This window comes from Hippocampus comes, unplaced genomic scaffold (assembly GCF_001891065.2).
Source record: "Hippocampus comes isolate QL1 unplaced genomic scaffold, H_comes_QL1_v1.1 scaffold185, whole genome shotgun sequence".
Classification (NCBI taxonomy): Eukaryota; Metazoa; Chordata; class Actinopteri; order Syngnathiformes; family Syngnathidae; genus Hippocampus; species Hippocampus comes.
Window position 1 is genome coordinate 1,138,640 of NW_017805931.1, and position 23,659 is coordinate 1,162,298.

The following is a 23,659-nucleotide window of genomic DNA, read 5'->3' on the forward strand; positions in this document are numbered from 1 at the left end:
CAGCTTACTCTCACATGTCCATAGACGTAACTGGTCTGTTGTCAATTGCCTGTAGTCTCTGACTTTCACCAACAGAGGGTGCTAACATACTGTGAAACAGCCGCGAAATCCTTGTTCACATTGAACTGTATGGAAACATCACATCCAATTTGGGGGGGGCAAATTCTACTTCGCGGTTATTCAGTTTGCGGGGCTGTTTCAGGTCCCAGTTAACCGCAAAAAACAAGGGATTACTGTAACTTTCCTCAATTAATTTCTGCCCTTAAAATTGAGTTTGGTTTTATATCTCAGGTAAATTTAAAGTGAAGTAAATTTAAGTTCGACCAACATTCATGGTTGATAAAGAACAAATGATGACGGTTGCACACTTTTATAGAGTTATATCAATAATGAAGAAGTCATCAAAATAATTTGGATATTTCTAATTCTTATTTTAGGTGGGAAACAAAGACCCGATTCATGGATGTGTAGCTCTCGTCGTCGTACTCCAAATCGTCGTCTCCCAGTTGTCCATAGCGGAACTTCCTGTAGACGGTCCCGTCCTGACTCATATACACAATGTCCTCCTCGTCCTCATCTTCATCCCCTTTTGCGACCGAATAGCTGGCGCCCAAGTCCACCATCTGCGTGCCTTTGTAGTAAGACGAGGAGGAGCAGTTGCCGGCAGAACTGGAGCCGGAACTGGAACCCAACTTCTCGTAGCCGTGCGGGCTCCCCTCCGTAGGCACCCTCTTGGAGCGAAAGCGCTGGATTAGGAAGATAGCGGCGCCGCCGGTGAGTCCGCCCACTAGAAGGATACACGCCATGATGAAGACCACCAGGTTGCCTCTCGTCTCCTCTTCCTCCACTTCCTCTTCCTCATTCCTGAACGCCAGGTTGGTACTGAGGACACACGTCCCTGGAAAAAAAAAATGCTGTATATTCAAAATTTAAGATGCTTTAAAGGTTAAAAAAAAACATGAATGAATAACTACATTAATATTCACAAGTTCAAAATACTAAATAAATATAATTAAAGACTATTTGAATACAAATATTGACCATTGTCGCCTACCTGTCGTTTCCGTGCAGTTGCAACAATCCTGCTTGTGGGCGGCGGCAGCAGCGTGGCAGCAAAGGAGACAGCGCCCCCCGACTTCAAGGATGGCGTGTGGGGGGCACGCGCTGCAGTTGGCCGGGCCGGGACCCTCGCAGCGCAGGCACGAGGCGTCGCAGTCCTCGCAGATGTGACCGGAACCCTGACAGACAATGGAGGGAGATAAACATTTGTCATTATTATAATTACTATGTGGAAAAAAAAGATTATCCTTTATTGTAATGACTTAAAAAAATATATCTAAAATACATTCATTGGTCAACAGGAACATTCTTCGAATCTGGCCGATTGTACTGTACCTGAATTCGCACGTACTCGTCCGTCTGGCACAAAGACACGCACGTGCTGCCTGACAGTTTGTAACCAGGGTCACACGAGTCACAGGAGTGAGAGCTTTTTCCTGCAAAATATATCATCATACAGTATAAGCTATGATGGTTTAACATTGGAACAACTTTAGCTCACCAAATAATGCCCCTTATGTGGTTAAGGGTTAAAGCTCCGTTTTCCGCAGAAGAAAGAATATACGTATGCCTGTGAGTATGGTTATGTTTTCTGTTGACATGTTGCGCCACCGTTTGTGGACCAATATCCATTTCTGCATGGGTTATAATACCAAATACTGTTACTGTTTATTCGCCCATCTATGGCATTTTGCATTTGGCGTTAGCATTAAGGTAGCGGACTTTCCTTAAGGCACATTTATGTGGCTCTTTGAAAATCTTGACCCCGTCTGATGGCACCGCTGTACTAGTACATTTCCCATTTCACCTTTGTAATCAATATCATGTTGACCTGAGCAGGTTGCGCAGTTGCCATGGCAACGCTCGCACGTAGCGTATGTGTCATCGTCAACTTGGCGGCGGTAGAAGCCGCGAGGGCAGGCGTGGAGGCAGCGGCCTTCCCGCGGCATGAAAACCAGTCCCGACGTGCAGCTAAGGCAGCGCCCGTCCGCTGAGCACTCGACGCAAGTGGGGTCGCACGGCTCGCATGTCCCCGAGCCCTGGTTGCCATAGTGACTGTGACGAAGAAGATGCAGAGGTCAGTGTATGGCGATGACGCTCCATTAAACAACAAAGTACGAAGGCTTCATTTGCACACTCGCTGTACAAGTCATCTGAATAAACTGGTCAGGATTTAATTGCAATTTAACACCACATTAATTTAATTTTCTCCATCGCCGTCCGCCAATTAAACATCAGCAACAATTAGCATTTTACAGCCGTGTGAAGTGAATCTACAACGTAATTAGCTTCAAAGAAACGACGCCACGCGGAAAGTTAGGAGCTTGCTGATAGTGGGCTTTTTTTTTTCCTCACAGGGACTGGAAATTCCTGAAAATGTTGCCGCATGTTTGACAATGGATTAAAAACCTTAATTAATGCACGCACTGTATGTCACATTTGTGCCCCGCCCCCGAAAAAAGTTTCAGGGCCATTGGACTGTGCCAAGACAGAAATGATACCGGTTTGTGACATCAGATCGGGGTTAGAATAGTTTGGGATTTTTCATGATTTTTTTGTTGTTTTGATTGAATTCGTTTTTAGAGCGAGATTGTAAATTTAAAAAAAAAGGCTTATTTTTTTTCAAAACTGCTTCATTTTAGTTTAGCTTTTATGAGTTGTGTTTTTAAATTCTGCGACTGGTCTATAAATCTCCAAATGGCTTTGGTTCTGAATCCATTATAGAAATGCAGATGGAATATAAACCCAGTATGGTTCTCAGGTCAGTGCAGAACTCAAAGCAAACATGGTGCATCAGCATTGAGGTGTTATGCTGCCAAAGTGCAAAAGCTTTTGAATCCATGTTTAAAAAAAAGTTTACTTTTATGCTTACTTTTATGATTAAGCTCTTTTACACCATTTTTGAACAATACTAACCTTGATTCAGATCAGATAGTAAAAGACATTGTTTTGAGGTTACCCGTGTCGAAAGAGCCGGTCCTTGCAGGCCAGACACTGGTGGCCGTGTTTCCCGACAAAAAAAACGTGTTCCCCGACACAGGACTGACAAGTCGGGTGGCACGCTTCACATTTCTGCCGCGACTCGTCAGTGTAGAAACCTGGTGGGCACACGTCCACGCAGCTGCCATCTAGTGGTTAGGGGAAGGATTTCCTTTGTTGTTTTGGTCCACTTTACTACACGCATGCACTTGCTATATTTAATTGAATGCAGAACCAGGTTACTGTCTTTTATTTAAGACAAAAAAAACATGAAAGAGGAATATAATGTATACTTAAAGGTTTCCTTAAATAACGCTGTAATCACTAACAGGACCTTTTGAAAAGATTGAACTCACTGAGCAGAAGGTCTCTCTGCCTGCAGCTCACGCAGCGGTTCTTTCCCGGGCCGGAGCAGCGGCGGCAGTTATTGTGACAAGGCCGGCAACCCCCGCGCTCGTCGACGTACTCGTGCGGCGAACACTCGACGTCCGACGGCACGCAGCGACCGTGGGCCTCCTGCCTGTGGCTCTCCAGTCTGTGGCCTTCTACGCAGCCAGAACAGGAGCCGGCCAGGGGCCCGACGCAGGTGAGGCAGGAGACGTCACACTCTAAAACCAAAAGCAAAACCAGATTTGGGACGATTTAGTCGCAGAATAAAATTGAATCAGTAACAAAAAAAATACGCGATGCATTACATGGAATGAAATCGATATATTAGCATTACATATGATAATAATATAAAAGGTCAGGCTATAGGAATGCCCAAGTCCTTTTTTTAGTAAATAAAAATCAAAATGGGATCGGAATTTACAATAAAAAAAAAATTGTAAGTTCAGAAAATAAATTTTTAACTATATGAGGGGAAAAAAAAGACCATATAAAGTAATTATGAAAACACAAACAATTTTTTTCACGGCGGTGAGGGGACCATAATATAAAGAGGAAAAAAAAATGCATTGTACAAAAACCAAAAGTTTTAATGTCATCAGAAAAAAGTCATTGTAATTACAAGGGGAAAGTCAAAAAATAAATAAAAAATGCTGGCGCCGGATGCAATGAGAAGCAAATTTTGCAGTGGGGTCACGGGGGGTTACGAAAGCAGTCGAGTTTCTATCTGGAGGCGATGTGACAGCTGCCTAACTTCTGAGGAGTGTCACTGCTATTTTAATCCGCGCTAAAATTATTCAGCGCGCTCAGAGGGAGAACTTCTTAATGTTGACTAAAAAATGAGACGCAAGTCAACTGAGGAAGTTGAAGGGGTTTGCGCGTGTGTGAGCGTGAGAGTGGGAGAAAGTGTGTGAGTGAGAGTGAGTGAGAATTTGATAGATTTAGACAGCGACTGAGTGAGTGAGTGAGAGAGAGAGAATGTGTGCATATGTGTGAGTGAGTGAGAGTGTGTGAGAGCGAGTGGGAGCGTATATGTGAGAAAGTGTGCAAAAGTGTGGCTGCGAGAGACTCTCAGGACATGCGAGTAGGAGGGGTCTATAAGTGCTTGTGAGCTGGAGAAAGCCAGCAAGATAGTATGAGAGGTGAGGTCACATGCATGAGTGAGAAAGAGAAAGTAGTGTGTGTGTGAGAGGGAAAGTTTGTGTGAGACTGTGCTTGTGAGGCTCCCTTGTTTTTGTGAGAGAGAATGTGTGTGAGAGTGTTCGTGGGCAAGATGTGAGGCTCCCTTGTCTGTGTGAGAGAGAATGTGTGTGAGAGTGGTAGTGTGCAAGATGTGAGGCTCCCTTGTCTGTGTGAGAGAGAATGTGTGTGAGAGTGTTTGTGGGCAAGATGTGAGGCAGTGTGGGTGTTCCGTGAGTCAAAGAAAGTGTGTGAGAGTGACTGCGATGGAGAGCAAGTGTGAGTGAAAGGGTCTACGTGTGTGAGCGCGTCAGAGAGCAAGACAGTGTGAGATTGTTGGAACGGCGTGAGAGTTAGCGCGAGAGGGAGTGTAACTGTGTGTGCGTGCGACTGTCCGTGAAAGAGAGTGTGGAAGTGCCGTCTAACACATATGCAAACTCACACACACACGCATGCGATCTCACACCTTATTTCCCTCTCACACACAGACACACGCATACTCCCACGCCCTTTTAAACACTTTTGCTGTCTTTCACTCTCACACACACACTCATACACATTGTCTCACATGCACAGTATGTGTGAGACAGAGTGCGTGTTTGTGTGGAAAGAGGGAAAGCTCGTGAGTGAGGTGAGAAGTCAGTTTATGTGTGTGTGTGTGTGTGTGTGTGTGTGTGTGTGTGTGTGTGTGTGTGTGTGTGTGTGTGTGTGTGCCTTGACATTCTCCCGTCGCGCCGTCCATGAATGTCCGAGCGGGACACGGCGTCAGGCACTTTCCGTCGCGCATTGTGGCCAGGGAGTCCACACAAGCGTCGCAGTCGTCGCTTCTGGGGCCGTCACACAAGCGGCAGTCGGGGTGACAGCGCAGGCACTCCCGTCGCTCGTTATCGCCAAAGAAGCGGTCGGGGCAGTCGAGCACGCACGTGCCCTCGTGGAGGAAGTGATACTCCTCGCAGGCTGCGAAAAGGATACATTTTGTCGTGGCAGATAAAAAAAAAAAAAAATGAGCCTGCTTCTCAAATGCAGTGTTTGAGTTGCCAAAAGTGTTGTAATATTTGTTGATTTCATTTGTACTAAAACGGTTTTATCAAACATCTTTATTCTTTTCTTAAAGATTATTTTTTTGAAATTTATATCATTAAGACTCAAAATAATCTTTCCATGAAATAAATGGAAAAGCCGTTCATCCATTCCAGCCCCCGCCCCCGAAAAGAAAGAACTTTTTTTTGTAAGGTGTATTTTAATAGGCAAAAATGGCACCCCGTAATATCATAAATATAAATACTATGGTCATTAGTTTTTTTTTGTCTCCTCTGTTGAATTCTGCACCCTGTGGTGTCCCTGCATGCCTTGGCCACCTATTTTGGTCATTGAGGTGTTTTGAATTCCACTCCTGACCGGATGATACTGACCAGGGATTCATAATTACACCTCACTGAGACATCTCAGCTCCTCTCTCAGCTCATCAGTATGGCACTTATATCATTCTTGGCAGAAGACAAAGAATACATGACTGTGAGTGCCATTATGTTTGTCGATAGGGTTGGGGGTTGGGGGTGGGGTGGGGGAGTCGACCACAAAAATAGGGGGATGTAAAACCATCCGATTCCTTGAGTCCTCAATGGAATAGTCGATACGAAAATTGATTCTAAAGCGATTCAATAGTGACAGATGAATTGAGCTGACACATTTTAACCTCGTCTCACCCACTTGTCTGTTTTAAAAATGAATTATGAACCTTAGTTCACAAACATTTTCCGTCACCTGTGCAGTCTCCAAAAGGGTTGCACTCTTCACAGGCCGGAGGGCAGCGTCGGCATTCCCGGATGTGGACCGCGTGGCCCGCGGGACATTCCCGCACGCATTGGTGATTGAGCAGCAGCAGAGGTTCTTCACAGCTCTGGCAGGAGGTGGCGTTCTTGCAGGAAGCGCAGCCCGACGCGCAGCTTCGACACACCTGACCGACCGGGTAGCCTCTGTCGAGATCATTCGCTCACGATGAATACAACTTGGTGTACTTTGAAGACGGATTGGCATGCCAAGGTTATCGGTAAGTGACATAAGTGTATTTAACACGTGGGGAATTTGCATATCAACATTGTACTGAACGAAATGTTGACTCTTTTCGGTGTAAATAACTGCATAGAGACAATACTGCCACATCTCTGCATGCCAATTTTCACATTAAACCGGTTGCGTAAAAAAAAGGCAATATCTCGTAAAACCCCCCAAATCCACATAAATGTGGTTTATACAGTCCCCCATTGTCTACAGTTTTCCGCATCTCGATGAAGTCAAAGTACCGTCCATCTATTTTCCAAATAAGAACTCCAACGACGTTTCAATGTGTTTTTCCTGGTCTGAGGTCATAATTTTGCGACTGGCATGCAGCAATAAGCTCCTTGGCGGAGGTAATAAAGCCAGGTTGGGCCGACTCTCATCCCCGTCATTTGAGCGCTAATGGACACCCAAGGATATGGCGTGCAAGGACATGACGCTCAGGCAGTGTGGATTTAATTGCTCATAAATGTCAAGGAAGAAAAGTCAAAATGATGGCCAGTGAATATGTCAAGGATGAGACTTGTTTTTTTTTTTAAGAGTCTTCAGGATGCCTCGAGCAGTGTTTTCATATATGTGAACATTATGGACGTAATATGGAAAATAGACTTGACTTTTTCAAGGGACCCGAGGATACATAACAATAACTCATGGGAGTAATTAAAAAGAACGTTTTACGCAGTTCCGAAAGCACCGGGCAAGTTATATTCTTCAATTATAAGACATTTGGAAGAACATTTTGGAAGCGTACATGAATCGTATGCATGTGCTCTTTGGAACTCCCGATAAGAGCGGGATTAATTAAAATCTCACCTGACGCACTGCTGGACGCATTGGCTGTCCTGCAGGAACAAAACCGCGGTGGAATGGCTCAGGCAGCGGGTGCAGCGCTCAAGGTCCACGCAGTCCAAACACCCGGCGGGGCACACCTCGCACTCGCCACTCAGCCGGTCGCCAAACGAACCCGGCGGACATTTTGTCACGCACGTTTGTTGAGGGCTCAGGAAGCGTCCTGGAAGAGCACCGCTCGTGGTTTAGATTACATTTTTTGTTTTTGCTGCAGACAATATTAATAATGTTCAAAAAAAAGCTTTCATGGAAAAAACAAACAAACAAAAAAACAAGGACATCTCCAAGTGTGTCTATTGTGGATTACGATAAAGAACTGCAGCGAGTGAGATTCCCACACACCATTTGTACATTTGGTACACTGGTTCTTGTTTTTTCCAGAGCAGGACTCGCATGATGGATGGCACTGTGCACATTCGCCATCACCTGCAGCACCAAACACACATGCGATCATGACAGCCTGGAAACCTGAAGCAACAGGTGACTACCCGTTACACCCCAGAAAGGCTCCGATAAAAATGTGTTATACAGTATTGACGTTGAAGACAAACTAATTGCTTTTCAAAGAGCACGCTGCCTTGGCCCGTTCTCCATCGCTCGATAAAGTAGGTTTTCCCTAGCCCACACCCCGAACATATACAAAGTTACATGAACATGCGTTGTGTAATTTTGAGAGTACAACTCCAAATCCTAAAGCAGTCACAGCATGTAAATTCAACTTTTTAATTAAATTGCTTGGACACAGACATTTGGGTCTGGTTACAAAATTTGGCTAACTCAACATCGGTGCTAACTGTGAAGCTAAAGCTAGGTGACAACTGATTGAATTTAGTGACACAAATGTGACATAAATCTGCAGTATAAAACCATATAGATCAACACAAAAAAAAAATGCCAATTTACGCTTGGCTAGTGTTGTTTAGGTCGCAAACTAGCTAGTATTTTTACTCTTACGATTGTTAGATGACCCCTTTTTCATTTCCAATGTTCTTTTTAGCCTCTCCAATTGATTTAACCTTTGTTTTGTGTTGGATAGCACATCTTTAGTATTAGTGGGTCAAATTTAACCCGGGATTTAACTCATCCTGAAAGTACACTATTTATAATCCAATCTTGTTTTTCACCTAATAGCTAATTTAGTGTGTATTCATATCCATGGAAACAGATTTATTTTGATCTATTTTTTTGCTCTACAGACCTTTTATCTTAAAATATACCACTCATTTTCAGTTATAAAAACTGGTTAAATTCACTAATTATATTTCCTATAGAGATAAAATGAGTAATTGTACTATCCACCTTATCAATTAATATTAGAATACACCTACCCCAAAAATTGTTTTGTTGTTATTATTTTTTAATTCCTAGAATTGCATGACTTGCCTCCCCCAAAAATACAAGAGGGTGCTTAGAGATGTCTGAAAGTCTTGGAAAGAGGGCTAAATAATCCACGCACACAATCATCACAAAGTGTTTCTGGCAGAGATTCATTCATTCTGATTGAGTCCTTAAGCTGAAATCTTTTATTAATTTTGGACAAGAAACCGTTGAATTGTTATTCTCACCACTGCGAAAAGTCAGCACCGGACAGACGTCTTCGTCTGTCACGCACTGTCCGTTTTCCAGCGTTGCGCCATCACGGCACAACACGCAGTCGTCGCGACCGGGGCCACTGCAGGACACGCAGTCGACGTGGCACTCCTCACAGTCGTTGGTGTCCTCGTCGCCGTAATAACCCTCGGGGCATACGGAAACACACTTTCCCTCTGAGGAAACAAAATATGCATGCCAAGCTCCTAGTTGGCCATTTGACTTTACACTTAAATTTAAACCTCAAAAATCTGGGGCAAATATGCTAACCTCCACTCCCCTCTTTCCCATCAGAAAATCGGCAAGTAGAAATTAATGAATGGAATTACTACGATATCGTAGAAGAGTTGACTACTGAACTCGCCGGATTCCAAACGAAAACAGTAGCACCTATCAAGTCTCTCAAAACTTAGAACTGACTTATTGCAACCCCCCCCCCCAAAGAAAGAAATTAATATTTGACCCCGAAATATCACTTATATGCTTTCAAGAGTGCCAGATTAGTAGGAGAGGCGCTACCTGACAGGAAGAGGTCTGTTTCGCACCAGTAGCACTCGTGCTGGTCACAGCTCACGCAGTTGTCCTCGCACGGGAAGCAGGTCATCTCCTCGTCCACGCCGTACGTCTTGGCGGGGCAGTTTTTGTAGCAGCCATCCTGGAAGCTGAAGACAAAAACGGCAGCAGTCGATGAGCTCCCTTTTACTCCTGCCTTAGTCCATTTCACTCTTCAAGGCCGAAACGTCGGTCAGATCAGTAAAGCGAGAGGCTGAGCGAGGAAAGACGAAGGCGAGATCACACAAGGCATTACTTGTAAAAGCCTTCTTTGCAGGACAGGCAATGCCGGGGGTTATCTGTCGGAAGCGTAAGAAGAATTCGTAAGAAAAACAGTCAAACTGTCATTTTACGAGAATACATTATTTTTTTTTTTATGTCCATAAAGTTTCATTTCAAAAAGTCATTTTATGAAAATGAGGTCATGATTACAAAAAGAGCTTTGCTTGAATCATCTTGGCTGCTATAAACCCTGTGTCTTTATTTATTTATTTTTATCCACATATCTGGACTTCTGCTAAGTAAGTGAGTACTTTTTTCAAAAGTACGAGACAACTTTGATCTATTTTGAGTGTTGCCGACGGTGTGGTCAGGAGGGCTCAGCCCGTGATGGGGGAAATAGCTCGTGTGATCTCACATAGGACACACTGCTTGCAGCCCTCCTCACAGGCCATGCAGTCGCTGTAATCGGGATCCTCGACTTCGCCTGCAAGACAAGCAGGAAATGCACTTTTTCGGAGGGGGTCGAAGTGCAGAAGGCCAGTGGCGCTAGCGAGACTTGGCTTGCCTTCGCCGCACTCCAGTTTGACGCAGGTGCCATCCGACACGTAGTAGGAGGAGTTGCACCTCAGGCAGTGGGCGGAGCTTGTGCAAAGGGTGCAGCGGTGCGAGCAGGCCTCGCAGCTCCGCTCCTGAGTGTGGTAGAAGGCCTCGGGGCAGGCGTCCACGCAGCGGCCTCGGTGGAGGTAACGCTCCATTCCGAACTTATCTGCGGGAGTTTACAAACCCTCGCTCATTGTTCAATTGTCATCTGAAACATTAAATGCTACGTAAGAAGCAAAATAGGCGATGTCATGTTGTTCTTTTTTTTTTTTTTTTAGTCCACAAGAAAGTTGAATGGATCAACAGCGCCACTGCTGGTTGCAGCCAAGTACAGGAATCGTAATAAAAACGAAGCGGAGCCCCGCTGAAAAAAACGTGAGTAATTGGTACCCTCCTAAAAATGTTTAATTTTTCTATATAATTAATGTAAACTTTAAATATACTACAAACTACCACATTTCACATTATTTCAAACTCCAACAAAATTAGCCGTAATTTTTATTTTTTTATATAGATGAGATGCACCCATGCATGCACACGTGGTGAAGACTCTCCAAAACTTCCACTAGCAACCCAGGCTAAACTCAGTTCTGACATACAAAGCACATCTTTTAGTTAAGAAGTCCCACTTCATTCATTTGACAGTGTTAAAAAAAATAAAGGACAAACAGACAGAGCTAACGAAAGGTAACAAGACACGGTGCGTCCTCGCCTTTATCGCAACTGGTGCAGTTGTTAGGCCCCGCCTCCACACAAGTGGCACAGGTGTGGTCACACAAGTGGCAGCGCCCACCCGACTGGTACTTGCCCCGGGCGCACTCGGCCAGGCAGCGGCCCTCGTCCAGAGCACTGCAATGACAACAAACCAAAAATCACCACACATTCAAATTCTCTTCATTTAAATCATGCCAGTCAGGAACTTGAATTTTTTTGGTGCAATTCCCCACTCAATTGGCACAATGCTGTAACCTTTTGGAAGAGAATCTGGACCGAAACTTACAATGCGTCCCCCCCTCCCCCCCCTCAGCACTTTGGCTTATTGATCACAATTGTACAGTATTAGGTGGGGACAACAATGCGACTCAGCATTATATTGAGCGAGTCCAACTGACTGTGAAGCGCCACAGCCGGTGCAGTCTTGATGCCGCGGCCCCGAGCAATTCAAGCATGTCGGGTGACACGTGTGGCACGTCCCATCGTTGTCCTGGTACTCCCCTGCCGTCAAAGAAATATCTTGAGTGTCTGTTTCTGCCTAAGGTTCATGAAATACATGTCAAATTCAATGTGGATCAAAGGTAAAATATCAAAATATGATTTACTTGGTCGAGTGTGAAATTGAATTTTAATTATTGACGTTGAACCTTTTTTAATAGACATTCAATAGACATTTCATGACCTGTTATTAACGTGAGTTGCATTGAGAATTAATCACATTACGGTGATTATTTTTTTCTGTTATTTAACAAATTATTTCATGATTTAACGAAGTGTCTGATCAACTGGCAATTTCAAGAATGTAATTGCGGTTTTTGAAATGTTTTGACGATGCATTGGAAAGTGACATCAAAACGTTAGACATCAATAAATGGTGGGCGGGATCAATGATCTGATTGATTGAATGGCCATGTACTGTATGTGTGGGGGGGGAAAGTCATGAAATGCATTATATCCATTTGTCGTAGGTTCAGTACAATTCAGATTGAAGTCAGATTAATTCATTGGCACTTTAATAAATATTACATTTCGTTTCTTAATTTGTAAATGTAAATATTTATATTAGCCCTTTCAGGGACAGCGGTGACAACAGTGGAGAGCTTATCATGTTACAGGGTGCATGAAAGGGTTCCATTCAAATTAAATCTCATTTCATTAAATATTTGAGTCACGGCTGGACAACCTAATGAATAATATTACGTCTCCCAATATTTGTTGGGTGGACTATGTAATCATATTTCGACGCCCAGAAAGTGCGGTGAGCAAGCCGCGCGTGATAAGCTGTTGTCAAAGCAATGAGCGAGTGTTTAAAGTGTGACGGCAACCAGCGGAACGAGCGCGTGCTGCTTTCTGTTGTGTTTATTTAGACGCGAAAAGACGCGAGCCAATAAAAAAAGCGGGCAGACGCTGACCATCTGCGCACGGCGTTTGGAGAACACACTCGCCCTCCTGCAGGCTGCGACCGCTGGAACAGCTGCTGCAGCTGGCCCGGCTCGGCCCGACACAGGTGAGACAGCTGGCGTCGCACCTGCAGGAGCACAAAACGGGAACGAGGTCTGCCATCAGCAGATAAACAAGCCGCCCACACCTGAGCGCACACCAGTGCGCTCACCTCCTACACATCCGACGCTCGTCGGCTATCTCGGGAATTACGGCGAAAAAGCCGCTGCTGCAGGAGGCGACGCACCTCCAGTCCTCCATCAGGTAGCCGTCGGCGCACCGGGTGCACGCCTCCACGCCGGCGCCTGATGAGCCAGAAAATGGGAAGATAAGAGCACGTCTCTCCAAACCTGACCACCTTTAGCGCAGTGGGCTTCTACGAGCCGTAACTTGAAGATCTGCGAAATGTTTTTTTAATAACTTCATTTTACCTGCATATATTTTTAAAATTCTTTTTAAGTATTTAATCGGTGGCTGCTTTGACGTCTCACCTGCACAGGTGGCGCACACCCGGTGGCAAGCTTTGCACAGGCCCTCTACCTCGTCGTAGTACATTCCCGGCGCGCAACTCCGCTGGCAGCGGTTCCCATGCAGACTGGAGCGAGGGCGGATAAAGCGGAAGAAAGGAAAAGAGAGAGAGGGAGAAAAGAGACATTATGCAGCGGCGCGACACCCACAGCCAATCACGCGATGGCGTCAGGGTGACTCACTCGACGAGAGCCCAGCGAACGCAACGGACACGAGGTCAGCTCAGCTTAAGTGCACATTAAAGATCTCGTGTGCAAACTTGAAACTAAAGCAGGGGTCACCACAGTCATGCCTGGAGGCCTGTTCTGAAAATAGCTTAGCAGTGATCGGAGTTTGTAATTTCCTTGAACACTGTCAACAATTCAAAATGAAAATGTTTGCAGAGCGTTCCGATTTGGTGAAATCATTGTTGAGGGAACACAATTATTGTTGCGTTTCAGCTGACAGCTGTTTTTCACTCATGTTGGGGTGCAGAATCCCCAACTGATCTCAGTTTTTCGGAATTACGTCAAGTTTTTAGAGCTATTGGATCCCAGTTTATAAAAAAAGTGTATGTTTGCTTTGCAAACTAAACTGTCATTTTGAAATAACGTCCTGTTTTTCAATATAAGGATGGAAAATGGTGGCGCGGGCACCCGCAGCGGCTCCTCTTGTCGTCTGGTTGAGAGGGAAGAAATTTCATCTGTGCTGTATGTTGCACATACAGCACATTTGACAATAAAGTTGTACTTGACCTGACTTAACTTGAAAATAGAACTTCCCCCCCCCTCACTTATTTGACAAAATAATTGGCAGATTAATCGATTATTAAAATAATTCAATCTAAATTAATATTTCGCGTATGCTAAATATAATCAGTATCATGAGTTATACATGGTACAATTAGACAAGTATAGGCAAAAAAAAAAAAACACCAACTACTTTAACCCCCTAACTGTAATTCGATCACTTACTTTCATGTAAGTTGCTTGTGTTCCAAAAAATTCGCATGTGATTTGTTTTGTCCTTCCTTGAGTGCCAAATGGAAATAGCGTTTGATCAGCCCATCTGCAGATGCAGAACATTAACGTGGCTCTTTGCCCATCGTTACGATGCCGAAGAGTATCGCGGGAGGAGTGCAAGTTGTTTACTCAACTCTTGTCGGCGGCCTCATCAGATGCTCGGCTCACCTTGTGTCTGCTTTGCATTCCCTGCAGATGCTGGAGGATGTGCACCTCGAGCAGTTCTCGCCGCACTTCCTGCACATCTTTGCATCTGCGGGGATAATTCAAACAATACGGCCCGGTGAGCTCGCCGTCTTACTCTTTCACGCTCTTTCTCACATTCTCACACACGCACACACTTGCAATTGGGGCTAGTATTTTGCGACGTGCCGTTCATGACAGAACGGCATTTTCGCATTCTCGTTAGCCAGAAAACCCACCGTGGTCCAGGAAGTAGCCCTCCTCGCAGCCGGCGGTGCAGGTATCGGTCCCCTCGGTCAAATGATGCCCGGCTTGACAGGAAGTGCACTGGTCACTGCGGCTTCCCTTGCAACTCTCACAGGTGGCGAAGCAGCGCTTGCAACGTCGCCTGTCGCTCCAGAACCCCCGCGGACACGTGGGCACGCAAATTCTGTTGGAGACATGGGAGTCATGTGAGAAGCTTGCTTGAGGTAAAGCTGGTCAACCAGTACGACCTTGTGTTGTTCTTGAACTTAAGGAAAAAATGGGCACATGTGACACACTGCCACGGGCCGGGACCCTCGCAGCCGTCGTCGGTGCACTCTGAGTCGCAGGGTCCTGGAAAGGGCGAAGATGCAGAAAAGTGCACGAGCGAAGCTTTGTAAATTTTCAACAGAAATTGAAGACATATTGACGACTGCATACTATACTGCTACATAAATAGTTATGTGATTTGATATTGATTCAGAGCTTCTGGACAGTAGTTAGAAAGTTATCCATTTAGATCACTATTGGCGAACACATACCTGTGTATTCTTCGGCAAAATCGGCTTCCTTCGGGATCTCGGCCGAACGCGCAAACCTTTGCCGAGCGGGATACGGCGGCCACGCGGTGCCGTAAATCACCAGTGACCACTTTTCCAGCGTACCTGCGCAACAAACACAAGAGCGCAAAGAGATGAAAACCACGCCCTGTAGTGATCTGTCACCTCACTTTGCTTTTTTTTTTTTTTTTTACAAAGAAGCTAACAAGCTCACCCGCTTGTGAGTTTTCCCTCCCTTCAGAGGGCGAGTCACGGATGCTCAAGGTCCATTCCCCGACCGCTCGCTCCCCCCAGCAGTGAGTCGTCATGAATTCCCACTGGCGAAAGCCCTCAGTGGAGTTGTCATGAGGCCTAAATGAAAAATCATCGTCACCACACGGATACTATGACAGCTTCATACACATTGTCGAAAGGGAGGAAAAAAAAATGACAGGATTTCACAGTCGCTGGCCCACACGAGACAAAAAGTGAAACCGGTCCGGTTAGTTACTTCGGTCGCTGCATATTTATCTTTTGATATTGGTTTAAAATTGTTAGCAACATTCATTTATTAGTTAGCTATCAAGCTAGTTTCATTTGTTAGCTGGTTTTGTCAGTATGGACTAGATAGCGTAATTGTCAGTGAGATAGTTATCTATTCTGTAGATGCTAAGTTACCAAACAAGCTTGTTTAAACTGTGAGCTAGTTCAATTAGTGAGTTACTATTTTGTCAGTCAGTTAGTTAGTCATTGAATTTAGAGGGAATATATTTGGCTTTGGAGGTTCTGCTGCATATTACATGTATGTACAACCGAAATTTAAGCTACACTAAAATATCAGAAGCACGGGAAAATCTTCTCCCCCAGCCCCAAATTGAAGGATTTAGCACAGCAGGGCTAAGTGCTGCAGGATGGCGGTAATGGGTGACACAGCATGAGGAGTGAGCCAGAGATGCTACCTTTTATCGAGAAGCTGTGACACGGTGCCCGAGGGCGACGTGAGCGTAATGGAAAGGTCGCCGCGGCGACTGCAAGCCACCGTGACACGCACCACCACGTGCTCCACGAAGGCCACGTGCCGCCGCCTTCGGGATGAGGCCGAGCAGACGGACGTCTCCAGCACCGATGTCAGTGCGCCGCCCCTATTCAAAATTCTGTTGGGTAAAGGGAGGAAAATGGTCAGACACTTCATCAGGTACATAATCGCACCAATATCCAATATAAGAATAAGAAAACATGAATTTGTCTCACAATGGAGAACATTCCTAATTTACAGCAGCAAAGTTATGAAAGGAAGAAAGTAGAAGAACAAAAAGTACAGGAGCTGCTGTCAAGGCAGCCACTCTCGCGGCGCCATCTTGAAGTCATAATAATGACAAAACAATGACGAAATTCCTGCCATCACAAGGATAATTGTGGCGGCTGTTAAATCGACAATTGTTTTAAAATATTCAACTCTTAAGGTGTCAGAATGAGGCTTACTCAATGGACTTTTGCAGCACTAAGATAGCTGCCACTCATTACAATACCAATTATCAGATCCCAGCAAATATCGCCCCTTGTGACTGGCAGTAGTATCCGGGATGGCGTCAGAGCAATCCGTTTGGACTTCGAGCTAATTACCAGGGCCGTGCAACTCTTCAATAAAAGAGTGCGAGTGGGTGCATTTCAAGGACGGTTCAGTTTAAAAGTGGGACGAATCAGTGGGGTTCTGATTCGATTGGAAATGTCCCGGCTCAGTTCAAAGGGGTGATGTAATATGTCTTGACTCAATTAAGGTTGGGGAGGACTGATGTAGCCGCGTAATGTCATCGTACCTCTTCGACGGAGTGGGCGGCTCCACTGTGCATGCACGCTGCGGGGGGACCCGTTGCCATCGCTTTGCCTGCCGTACCATCCTCTCTGCATCCAGGAGGCCGAAGCCGTACAGGTGGCTCACTGAGACACACACACACACGCACACACACACGCACGCACACATGTCATTAGATGACACATAAAAAGGTGCTCTAGTTTCACATTGCACACACTCCCGGGAGTTTGTAGGCATTTATCTCTGCCATGTACACACAATGCTTCATTCGTGCATAATGCTTCCTGTTTGACTTGTTTCTGGACAAAAAAAAAAAAAAAACATTTAGCAAAACATTGCATTCGTTTGTGATTTTCTATTGTGTGAAAATATATATATTTTTTTGGGGGGGGGACGTTATGTGAAGTCATTGTCATGCTTACAGGCCAACTAATGTCATTAAAAATTGCAAGTCCTTAACTCCACTGATGGTATATGATTAAAAATGTAATGAAACGAGTTAGGAATGCCAGCAAAGGGTTCATTCAATTAAGGTTGTAGCTAATTATTAGCAAGGGGGACTTGTTGGAGGCTGGCAAGCCGTCACATTGACATGACAGAATATGTTACGATGTATTCCATTATGGTTAAATATGACCGTTTTTTTTACTTGTATGGACATTTTCGATGTCATATCTAATATCATATCAAGATCCATTTTCTTCTTTACCTTTCCAGTGGTGCATTACCTTTGTGTCCTGCCCCGTTCCTTTGCCAGTCGGCCGCGGCGAGCTGGCGAGTATCTGACGTGCGAACAATGATGTGCTGGACGTCTCTCCACGTGAGCAGAGGACTGAGAACAGGTCGGACAGAAACTCATCAGCGCAATTCATTTCATGTCTTAGTTAGGATGGATAGCGGCGAGCGTACTTGGCCTCCAGGGTGAGCGCGATGACGCCCGCCGCAGCCGAGACCGAAAGGGCCGCGCACCATTTATCCAAGGCGCAGCTCTGTTGTGAGTGTGAAGCACATGACGTGAGTTTTAGACGTTGGTCATCAAATGACCTCAGTCAAGCTGACTGACTAAGATGCAAGATATTAGTGCGCAAAAGTACAGTGACGGACTTCAACTGGAGCGGAATATTCAATTTCCAGTCCTCGTGCACCGCTGAAGTCCACCCCTGATCATATTGATGTCAGTAGGAAATTACCTTGGCATTGACATAGCAAGGTACTATTTATAGCAGTTAGTATCTAATGGTGAAAAAAAAAATCTCCCTCTTTTTTTGGGGGAAATTGTTTTTTTTTTTTTTTTTTTTAATCACATTGGCTCCTCCTTACCCAGAATCAAAACTGGTATGGTCCCATCATCCTTCAACAAACTGCAAGCAGCCTACTAACTACCACCGGTTGGACAAACAAATGCTTACTTTTGCTTTAAAAAAAAATAATAATAAAATGTATGTTCACCTTTCCTCATAAGGAGAAATGGTTCCCTTTTTGTCTTGAAAGATCTCAAAAGTGGCCTAACAAACATCCTAACAAATTTAAAAAAATAAAATAAATCCCTCCACTTTTTAAAAAATTCCTATCTGACTATGTGTACGTTTTATTGCTTTTGAAAAATTTGCATCCGCCCTTCCATGCGCAATACCTGCCCAATGTGCCTTTTTTTTTTTTCCCAACATTCTTTACACCCTCGACTCACAATGTCGTCTGCAGTGGAGGCTGCTGCCAGTATGGATGAGCAGCTTTCCTGGTGGTTCGGCTGGCTCTTGTCACCGCCGCCGCCGCTGATGGAGATGGTGTAGATGCTGTTGCTGTAGCCGTCACACGAGCAGTGGTCACCTCTACTTGCGCCGCTTCCCGCTGCCCAGACGTAAACAGAGCCCTTCCCGTGTCGACCCTGTTGTTAATTAGAGCGGCAGACCGAGGCCATTCATCAAGCGTGAGCCTCGTTAACGACAAGGGAAACGTCCTTGAAACTTTTTACAAGCCGTGCTCCAATAGTGGCTCCTCTTTTAATCATCGGGTTTCCACTGAGGCTCTGTGGCTCATGACCGAAAAATGCAACAGGGAGCTCAATGAAAAACATTTTTTTTTACCGTACTGTATATACTGCAGTATTAGTTTGTTAGAGGTGGCCTATTGGCTTATGTTAGGAGCTGTCGTCGGGTTGGTGTCTGGGCATCCTTGTGATTGTTGTCATTTTGTATAAATGATCAAATCAGAGTCGGCCAAGACTTTTCTCCGCTGATATCCATAAAAAAACCTATTTGACGGCAATTGACGTCAATGGCACTCAGAGTTAATTGCTTCATCCCCCCTCCCCGACCTCTGTGAAGTGGCAGGAGAGTACCAATGTATTGTATAGGAATGGAAGTCTCTGGAACTGAGTGACCAAACCAGCCGGACTGTAAGGAAATGTGGTATATTCTCACGGTTCGGATGCCGTTCTCCAAAGCGAGGCGAGTCAGGGGTCCAGGTCCATCCACAGTGGCGCCGTCATCTTCCGGCCCCCAGCTGGCCAAGTAGACATCAACATGCTGCGGTTTGAAGCTCAGCGCTTGTGCCTCAGCTATGTCTGTCACTTCTCCGTCCAGTCCACCCAGTATCCGAACGTCTACGGGTGAGACGGCCCCGTGGCTCGAGTTGGGATCACTTCCAAAACCTGTTGGTGGACTCACCTCCAATCCTTGCGCGGAAAGCCACTCCCACCGTGCACGTGGAGTGGTTTGCCATCATGGCGGCGGCTACCATTCCTGCACACCGAGTCCCATGACTGCAGAGAAACATCAGAACATGAGCCTGGATGCATATTGTATGAGGGCGGCTATTTCCGTTACATCAAACCAACGAGAAGACAGAAGTCTAAACGGAGCTGGGAATTTGCATATTCATTTATGCATGCAATTACAGGAGAATCGGGGGAAAATGGAGCATGAATTAAAGGAAGGGTCAACGTTTGAAGGGGGGGGGTTGCAGAGGACAGCCGAGTATCAAGGAGTTCTCACTAGTTGGCAGCCGTCTCCGAATAAGTCGGCGACGGATGTCGTTCCTGTCCGTTCACTTCAAAGCTGGCGAGAGCATCCTGAACGAGATTCGATTATGAGCGGCAGCACGTATGGATAACCAGATGCCAGCAGCTATCCATCTCCGTTTCATCAAAACAATCACAAAGAGCATTGTGCAACAGTCCGCCCGACGCCTAAGTGGATCAGACATCTCATGTCCATTCCAATAGTCCTCTCCAAGCATTTTGGCCCAAAAGCTACAGCATGACTGCTGTATCTGTCTCTGTTATGCACTCTTACACTAAGCGCTGCGCTAAATTGATCATGATTAATGTAACCACCACCCCAACCCCCTCGCTGCCGAAAGCCTCACATCCCATCCCGGGGGTACTTACGTAATTCGGTTTCAGCTCTGGATGCTCTCCATCGATTCCATCATCTAAGACGGAGACCACCACCCCCCTGCCGGTGTAGCCCCTCCCCCAGGCCCCGGCAATGTTCATGGGAGGTCGGCAGCCTTTGGAGTCATCACCGCAGAGCTGCATAGGAAATGGAGGCACATCCAAATTAGTGGCTGGGGCTTAAAAAAGTAACAATCCCGTGTTTGACAAAGTCGGAAGGTAGAAAGTAGAAAACTATTGTCAAATGCAGGGTGAAAATGTAAAAAGTTGTCAGAAAAAAATAAATACTGAAGGGAAGGCCAGATGGCACCACGATACAATCGACTCACATTGTACCAGGGCTTGTGCTCCTTGAAGTGTTTCAAGTGGGAGTCGAGGTGCTGATGAAGCGCATCTCCACTTTGGGAGCTCTTTTTGCTGAAGGAGTACAAAGTTCTTTTGACTCTTTTCTGGGTCACCTGCTGTTGCAGCCATTCCACCTTAAAAACAAACGTGCGAACATGTAAGGTAAGAGAATATTGCCCAAAACGGACTGTGTTGATGTTTCGAGCCTCGCTTCAATCCACTATGGTGAAAAAAAAAGTTTACATCTGTGGTTCAGGTTTCAAAGTCGGGTTTAACCCTTTCAGGGACAGCGGTTACTACAGTGGACAGCTGATGTTATCAGGGTGCAGGAAAGGGTTCAACTAGGCTCAGCGCTTGTTCTTTTAGTCTTTTTTTTTTCTTGTTTTTGGAACTTTATTATTGCTGCCCATAATTACATTTTTGCTAGCTTGAATTGTAATTTAAGATATCTGTAACTATTGTGATTCGTTGAAACAACTGATCGCGATATCTGTAATTCAGTTTTGACTTTTGTCATTTTTCCAAGGACAAATGATGTCACTTTTGTCATTCGTGTGAATGGGGTTCCTCATTACAAAAGTCTACAACTCTGCGGCCAACATGCGCCTGTGAAATTTGGATATCTGCCATGAAATCTGTGACCCCATTGTGAGAGTTTGATTCCCAGATTTTTAAAATTTCTCTCTTTCATGACCGAAAATATCCGAGAATCAAATTGTAGATAAGTCAAACTGGAGTTAGAGACACCCGGAGAAAACCCACTCAGGCACGGGGAGAACATGCAAACTCCACACAGGAAGGCAGGAGCCTGAAAAATAAATAATAACCAGACTAATTTTCAATTCAATCATCTGTCAGCAATGCGTTACTATACCTTGATCTCCATGGCGACATGTGCTGTCAACGTTTCATTGGGCGCCGTGGACCGCGCCGCCGTTTCGTGGTGGCGAAAGATGTAATGACTCCTCAGCTGTCCGATCTCGGTGCACAGATGCCGAAAAAAAAATCATATGTATAATATACCTTTTATATATATATATATGCAGTAATTCTTGATCCTTTCACAAAAGTCAGTTAATAAGACACCCGGGACCCGTTTCCAAATCGTAATAGAAAATGCATAATTTAGTCTCCAGGTGACTCATACAACACTCAACAGCTGATAAATTATCAATCGCGTGGTAACCGTACACCCGAGAGTCGTTTTTCAAGCCGCGAAACGTTAGTCGCCTCAAGACGTCATCTCATAAGCAGCTTTTATTTCGAGCCGCTCAGCGAGATCATTTCATGGAAACGCGCTCAATGGATGATAATAATAAGGCGGGTGACAAGAATAAAATCGAGCTCCTATTAAGGATGTGTAATATCGATTCCTGACCTCAAGTCCTTCATATCAGCCATACAGAGACTTATTCTCTCCGATGTTTTCAAATGATATCGTAACTCCCATCTGTTTTACTTGTTAAAACAGTGATTATTTCCATTTTGTCCTCGCTGATTAATGCACTCCCTTTTCCGCACTTTTCGGATATTGTACTGTTCCCAGACGGTGGGGTGGGCGGAGGGAGGCAAATTCCTATATGATTAAAACAGTGGCGGGCCTGCTGCTTCGAGGTTAACCGCTCCAATAATGAATATTATATGGCTAAGGCAAATTAAATGGGCGCGCGGGGTGAAAGACGGCGTAAATTAAACCCGACACAAGCGTTGCCGTTGACGTAATTAAACTAATATTTTAACTGAAATCCGCCGCAGCTTACAGCGACACTTCATTACCTCTCGCTTTATTTATATATTTTGTCGTCCGCTGCTTTACTGCGACTGAACGCGGCAGCTTTGACTGTCACATTTGATCAATGTTTTAATACTTGATACCTAAATCCCTCCCGCGCTCACCCCACCACCATCGCTGCCCCGCACCAGAAAAGGATCATAAATATCACCCTGCCCGGGCAGATGTTGCACAGCAAATTGCGTAGAATACATTTTCATTTACTGCGCCCCTTCCGAAAGTACAATTTACGGTTGCCTCTCATATAATGAATGCTGTTTTATATATGGCTTTGCAGTGTTTGGCTTCACTATACTCAGCAGGCCACCTCATTAGAAACAATGTAGTAGGATCCAATGTAAGAGCTGTATATGTACTGTATGTACAGTGGACCCCCACTATCTTTCTATCTATCTCAAAAAAATCAAGGGAATACTTAAACAGCACAATGTAACTTCAAGTTTTCCTTTTATTATTATTTTTTAAGCATTTTATAAATGTATAGCTAGCTAAGTAGCTAGCTAGTTTGGCAGTTAAAATGAGTGACTTACGGTACCTGTCCCATATTTGCGAATCCATATTTCTCTGCTATCCCCGTGGCAGATTTAGCACCTCCTTTTATCCGCAAGGCCCAGTGGTTGGTGTAGATGGCGGCTTGGCAAAAGTGCAGAAAGTTTCCGATCCACAGTGCAAAGAAAAGCTCCATTTCGGCTTAAGTTTTCCACACTCACGCACTTTCCCCGCTAGCGTTTGTCATTGTGTAAAGTTGTCTTTTTTTTTTTTCATGACCAGGTTGGATCGCTTGTGCTTCTCAGCGGGCTAACCGGACTGGACTGGACTGGTACTTCACAAGGATGAAGAAGGTTTCAGGTGGCTGGCCCAACATGGATGGCAGGTATCATCTCACACGCACAATGTCAGCTGTGTTCCCATCTCAAACGATGCCATTTGGCCCAATAATCATGGACGGATTTCCATTTCTTTTTAGCATCCCCAACGGTAGATTTGATATTTCCACTCGTGGTTTAGTACTTCAATTTCAAATTGTGCATCATGTTCCAGCACTGTGGCTTCACCTTAATTCTTCAAATTCAATCTGCAACATTTCATTCCTGTTCTGTTGTATTTAACTTTGATGTCCAATAACTTTGCCATGAATCATTTTGAAAGCTTGGCACCCCTTGTCCTGGCTTTCCGCTATCCCCTTTCCCA

General features: G+C 45.0%; 1 protein-coding gene and 1 long non-coding RNA gene across 2 annotated transcripts; one reads left to right on the plus strand and one right to left on the minus strand.

Moving 5' to 3' along the window:
- Positions 1-354: 354 nt before the first annotated feature.
- On the minus strand, positions 355-23,482 carry LOC109527928 (proprotein convertase subtilisin/kexin type 5-like). The gene is made up of 37 exons (XM_019890138.1): positions 23,004-23,482; positions 21,551-21,655; positions 20,661-20,810; positions 20,326-20,469; positions 19,931-20,007; positions 19,604-19,698; positions 19,358-19,539; positions 18,614-18,822; positions 18,271-18,288; positions 17,847-17,924; positions 17,666-17,769; positions 16,942-17,062; positions 16,084-16,278; positions 15,360-15,496; positions 15,128-15,250; positions 14,837-14,939; positions 14,582-14,772; positions 14,328-14,412; positions 13,122-13,225; positions 12,803-12,935; positions 12,603-12,718; positions 11,589-11,691; positions 11,189-11,325; positions 10,292-10,642; positions 9,911-9,953; positions 9,622-9,764; positions 9,078-9,278; positions 7,855-7,938; positions 7,477-7,675; positions 6,370-6,581; positions 5,320-5,562; positions 3,396-3,647; positions 3,020-3,188; positions 1,892-2,115; positions 1,396-1,496; positions 1,055-1,238; positions 355-898 (listed from the first exon to the last, which is right to left on the minus strand). The coding sequence occupies exons 1-37, from the start codon at positions 23,151-23,153 to the stop codon at positions 429-431; spliced, it is 5,736 nt and encodes a 1,911-aa protein (XP_019745697.1). The 5' UTR covers positions 23,154-23,482; the 3' UTR covers positions 355-428.
- Positions 6,491-17,763, plus strand: LOC109527929 (uncharacterized). The gene is made up of 10 exons (XR_002170603.1): positions 6,491-6,655; positions 7,894-7,992; positions 10,755-10,851; positions 12,558-12,697; positions 13,130-13,374; positions 14,355-14,442; positions 14,569-14,622; positions 14,704-14,812; positions 16,903-17,054; positions 17,655-17,763. It is a non-coding gene; the product is annotated as an uncharacterized LOC109527929 (long non-coding RNA).
- Positions 23,483-23,659: the final 177 nt, after the last annotated feature.

Coding starts and splice junctions, on each gene's coding strand:
- LOC109527928 (XM_019890138.1), bottom strand. CDS start 23,153: ATGGAGCTTTTCTTTGCACTGTGGATCGGAAACTTTCTGCACTTTTGC. Junction 15,251..15,359: donor GAGGGAAAACTCACAAGCGG/GTGAGCTTGTTA, acceptor TTTGTTGCGCAG/GTACGCTGGAAAAGTGGTCA. Junction 9,279..9,621: donor AACAGACCTCTTCCTGTCAG/GTAGCGCCTCTC, acceptor TTGTTTCCTCAG/AGGGAAAGTGTGTTTCCGTA.